Here is a 5,550-nt window from a genome sequence, read left to right on the forward strand (position 1 = left end):
GATCCTCTTACCAATTTGCGAACACCCAGATCGAATTTCTTTTCGACGTCGACTCCGTTTGAATTCGATAAGACCCCTACTCAATTGCCGAGAGATTTGTCAATCGCCGTAGGCGAAATCTAGTGATGATTCGGTTGATGTTTCATTGACGCTGGATGAATTTTTCCGGCGCTATACGAGTGAAGACGATGATAGTTTCTCGAAGATAATAGATAAGGTTAACTGAAAGAGGAAAGAAAGGTTTGGGTATTTGACCAAAGGAGATAAGGAACAACTTAAAACGCTGGAAACTGAGAAGAAGGATCGAATTACGGATGGCTATAGGACATTTGATCAACCTCTGAGTACATTAGAAGGTTGAATATACTACAAAGAACCTCTTAATGTATAACCCAGCAGATGGGGGTAAAGCCCCATTGATAGAGACGGAGAGGGCAGAGAGCATCAAGGGCCTGACGAAGGAAATTAATCATGCAAATACCCGTTTCCATGGCAAAGTGTTGGATTCTAAGCCGAAAGTACTTTATACGCCTGTTGCTGGAGCAACCCCAGTCCTACCCTTCTGAGATAGAGAAGCAGAGAAGTCAAAGAAGTATGATTTGGAAGACTTAAGAAGGATTCCTAGCCCCGATTTTATGTTGAATCAAGCAAGAAAGCTGAGAGTGGATATAGATTTGTTAAAACACCTTCTCCTGCACCAGGTGTTGATGAATCGTCTTTCATCACATGGGGAGAGATTGAAAGGATGCTTTGAGATTGGAACCCGAGGAAACACCGGTAGGTATCGGGGGTAGTAACGATGGTCCACATTTTAGAAACCCAAATCCACCTTTACGAGATGTTAAAGCCCACTCATTGTCAAGGGAGGCTGCTCGAACATTGAGAGAGAGAGAGAGAGAGGTCGAAAATGTTTCAGAAACCACCATTGTCTTCGCCGATTAGAGGTGGGAGTGCAAGTCCTAGTGTTAGGACGCTTTCTCTTGCTGCTCAGAAGTTTGTGAGGAATGCTATTGCAAAATCTTCACGGTCTGTGGATGCTTCGTGCCAACCATCGGGGTGTGAGCCCCAGTGTAGGGACTCCAAAAGCGGGAAAGAGCTTGACAAGGTTTGGAAGAGATGGGAGCTCACAGCGATGAGCTCCTCTTAATCGAAACTAGATGGAATTTCACTCGGTTTGAAATAAGCAGTGAGCTCCAGAAATTGGTCCGGTTGAGGGTAAGATCCAACAAACATATCCCATCAGCTTCCTCCCTTTCAAAACTGATGGAAATTGTGAACGCCATAGTTCGTTCCATCAAGTTTCACTGATGGAACGAGATCAGCAGATACTCAGAGTCCTGAGCTCTGATACCATGAAAACTGAACCGAACTGATTTCATGGTGAGGTGATAAGCTCTTACAAATGGTATGGCACCAAATAGCCCGTGAAAATGGGAAGGTGAAAAATAAATGATGTGTGCATTTTCTTTCGTTAGAAGTCTTTCCACAAAAAACTTGGAAGCTTAAGCTGCCAAATTAAGATCCAGTCGGGAGTAGGGTGAGGATGAGGGTGGCTCTATTTCTTCCATTAAATATTTGTAAGCTGATTCCACAGTCTAATACTTTAATTAAAGTATATCTAGACTTCCAAACGATCCACACGGAATCCATTTGAATATTTATCAAAAATGGAGACTAAAAACGTATTTTTTTGTAAACCATCCGTCATCCGGAGACAAAAAAAAACCCGGTTTCATATTTTAATTTGAAATTTGGGGATATCAAGAGGGGCCAGACCTAATAATTAGGCTTCCCAAGGAAGCGTAGAACCAAACCATTATAGCTAGCAAAACTTACCAAAAAGCATTAAAACTAGAAGCATTATATTCTTTCAGAACAGAATATTAATCCAGACTAGTACAGTATCTAACTTTGCTAAAAAACAGTTCATAGAACAGCATTGATAGAAATGACGAACACACTTCAAGCAGACTGAAACACACAGAAAAGCGGAAGCAAACCCACTCAGTACTCATCTCCTTCATCACCATCCTCTCCCTCAGCGGATTCAGCACCAACTTCTTCATAATCCTTCTCAAGGGCAGCAAGATCCTCACGAGCTTCAGAGAACTCTCCCTCTTCCATGCCCTCGCCAACATACCAGTGAACAAAGGCACGCTTAGCATACATGAGATCAAATTTGTGGTCAATTCGGGAGAAGACCTCTGCAACACTGGTTGAGTTGGAGATCATGCACACAGCTCTCTGCACCTTGGCCAAGTCGCCCCCGGGAACAACAGTGGGCGGCTGGTAATTGATACCACATTTAAATCCAGTAGGGCACCAGTCCACAAACTGGATGGTTCTCTTGGTCTTGATGGTAGCAACAGCAGCATTGACATCCTTGGGAACAACATCACCACGGTACATCAGACAGCAAGCCATGTATTTTCCATGACGTGGGTCACATTTCGCCATCATAGATGATGGCTCAAAGGCACTGTTGGTGATCTCTGCCACCGAGAGCTGCTCATGGTAGGCCTTCTCAGCAGAGATAACAGGTGCATAAGATGAAAGCATGAAATGAATCCTAGGGTAGGGGACTAGGTTGGTCTGGAACTCGGTCACATCGACATTCAACGCACCATCAAACCTCAGGGATGCAGTCAGGGATGAAATTACCTGAATCGCAAATGAAAACATTCAGAAACATGTTGAAGGACGGTCTTATGCCAAGTTCCGAACATTATTATTCGTAACAGAAGAATATATTCTAACCTACAAGGAGAGAGGCCAATTACCTGAGAGACAAGGCGGTTGAGGTTGGTGTAAGTGGGGCGCTCGATGTCAAGAGAGCGCCTGCAAATATCATAAATAGCCTCGTTGTCAAGTAGCACAGCAACATCAGTGTGCTCAAGTAGGGAGTGAGTAGAGAGGACACTGTTGTAAGGCTCTACAACAGAAGTTGAGACCTGGGGTGATGGATAAACAGTAAAACCGAGTTTAGATTTCTTTCCATAGTCTACAGAGAGACGCTCCAGGAGAAGTGAGCCAAGGCCAGATCCAGTGCCTCCACCAACAGCATTGAAAACAAGGAAGCCTTGGAGACCAGTGCAATTGTCTGCAAGCTTTCTGATTCGATCCAAGCAGAGATCAACAATCTCTTTGCCAACTGAAATACAACATATTAAATGTTAGCATCGATTTCTTATAAGAATAATCAATTATGGGACACTAATAGAGGAGATATATTTACTGGTGTAATGGCCACGGGCAAAGTTGTTTGCAGCATCCTCCTTTCCGCTGATGAGTTGTTCAGGATGGAAGAGCTGGCGGTATGTTCCAGTCCTCACTTCATCAATAACAGTGGGCTCGAGATCCACAAATACAGCCCGAGGAACATGCTTTCCAGCACCAGTTTCACTGAAAAAGGTGTTGAATGCATCATCTCCCCCACCAACGGTCTTGTCACCTGGCATTTGACCGTCGGGCTGTGGCAGGACACATTAAGAAATTAAGAAAATGATCACGGTAATAGATAAAAAGCATGGCCATAAGAAATTATCCAAATAAAAAGCCAACAAAATAAAAAGGAAAACATGAAAGGGAATCCAGATCTGCTCAGATCGATTAAACATACTTCACTTCAAAGAGCAAGTTGAGCACGAAAAAACAAAGGTAATCTTTGGAAGACTAGTAGAACAGAGAAAAAATCTTGGTAAATAATTACGATAGAGCACGCAAGAAGGATAAAATGCTGTCGATCTACCTAACTTCAAAGAAAAGGAGAAACAATGGCAGAGGAAATGAAATGATCCAGCGACACAAGCTACACAAAAAGTGAAAATCCACAACATTGAATAGGCAAAACAACGGATCTGCTAGGAGACAGGGAAAGGCCGAGTAATGGGAAACAATAACAAAGAAGTAAAGAAGGTTTGAACAGATCTAACACTCAACCGTAGATCGGCAAAGAAATACCAACATTCCACCGCAGATCTATGCTCCTACTGAGGAAAGTAACTAGATCTAGATCAGTGTGAAAAGCAAAATATAGAGCTAACTAAGAATTCACAACATTCACAGGGACTGAGCAAGATCAAATGAAAAATTACATAAAAACCAAAATTCCGCAGAGATCTGAAGTATATAGATGAATGTATCAGAGATCTAACAATACTAAAGTTAAAAACACAATGAGAACGGCATATCGGTCTTTTTGGAGGTGGATCTATCCTTTAGCTTAAAAGGAAAGCATTAGACAAAGAAAATCTCCAGATCTTAAAAAACATCGAACGAGGATAACAGAAAGAACGAACTCATTTGAAAATGCAGATACATCAAGAACAAGCTACACACAGAAAAAGAAAGAACAGCATACTGAACCGAAAAAATACCAAACAATCACGAGATCGTACCTGGATGCCATGCTCGAGGCAGTAAAGTTCCCAGCATGCATTACCGACCTGAATACCGGCCTGACCAATGTGAATCGAGATGCACTCTCTCATTTTCGCTGGAAGGGAGAAGAAAACAGATGAATACAAAATAGAGAGTTAGAGAGAAAAGAGAGGGTGAGAGGACAGTAAACCCTAAAGAGGCGTTTATCAAGACGCTCTTCGGTGTGAAGTCCAGACGATTGCGCTTCACCTTTTATAGGTAAGAGATGAGGGAAGACGAGAGAAAGATCTTGTTCTTAACCGTAGTTAGCTAACCGTGGTTGCGACTTGCGAACAGCTGCCGACTGCCAGCGAAGAAACTTTAACCACCCGATTACCACGAATACACCCGAGTCCGGATTTGGTTCCTATGCAGTGTCTCATGTCCCACCCCAACAGAAATTTATTGGTCCCTACACAATGTAGTGATGTTAGGACCGGTTATTGGACCTGTGTTCGGAGTGATCCGAATTCAATCAAGCTGAAATAATTATTAGTTTAGGGGTACATGTGTCATTTAATCATATAAATTTCAAATATATTTTATGGCATTTCTGCCGCTTTATACCCCAACGGCTATCACACTCTCTATCTTTTCAAGATTTTTTTTTATTTTTTATTTCTTTAAAACCCTCTCTTTTCAAGGTTTTTTTTTTAAAATCTCTTTTCAAGGTTTACTTCCCTGTATTTGACGTTACGAATATATGCGAAACTGCAAACAAGTTTCTCACCATATATCATTCTAGAGAGATCTAGACCGTTGGAATAGTATCCATCTCTCCAATGAGACGACTCTCTCTCGGTGACAACTTGATTTGATCCAGGTCTCCGCTGCAACGAAGAAGATATATTGGAGTTCACATCCTCTGATCCACTGTTTTCTCTTCCCACTTCTCAGTTTAAACAGCCCTTGCACTCTGAAGCAGATCTCAGTTTAAACAGCCTCTTTCTAATCTTTTTCTGTTGTCAATCTGTGATTTGCCATCATTTTGGTTGTCGATTCTTTGCCCAACTTTGCTGCTGTAAGACCGTAAGCAGCAAGTATAAGGCTCTAGTAAGCAAGACGACCATGAGGATGTGGATGAAAGTTGTGAAAACTGATTCTTCATACGAGAGAAATTCTTGCTATTCA

General features: G+C 42.1%; 1 protein-coding gene and 1 pseudogene across 1 annotated transcript; one reads left to right on the plus strand and one right to left on the minus strand.

Moving 5' to 3' along the window:
• Positions 1-1,285, plus strand: LOC104604367 (uncharacterized; annotated as a pseudogene).
• Positions 1,286-1,832: 547 nt separating this feature from the next.
• Positions 1,833-4,634, minus strand: LOC104604220 (tubulin alpha-3 chain). Its single transcript, XM_010268491.3, has 4 exons — positions 4,398-4,634; positions 3,236-3,470; positions 2,781-3,151; positions 1,833-2,661 (listed from the first exon to the last, which is right to left on the minus strand). The coding sequence occupies exons 1-4, from the start codon at positions 4,488-4,490 to the stop codon at positions 2,005-2,007; spliced, it is 1,356 nt and encodes a 451-aa protein (XP_010266793.1). The 5' UTR covers positions 4,491-4,634; the 3' UTR covers positions 1,833-2,004.
• Between the last annotated feature and the right edge of the window lie 916 nt (positions 4,635-5,550).

This window comes from Nelumbo nucifera, chromosome 6 (assembly GCF_055504915.1).
Source record: "Nelumbo nucifera cultivar China Antique chromosome 6, China Antique-T2T, whole genome shotgun sequence".
Classification (NCBI taxonomy): Eukaryota; Viridiplantae; Streptophyta; class Magnoliopsida; order Proteales; family Nelumbonaceae; genus Nelumbo; species Nelumbo nucifera.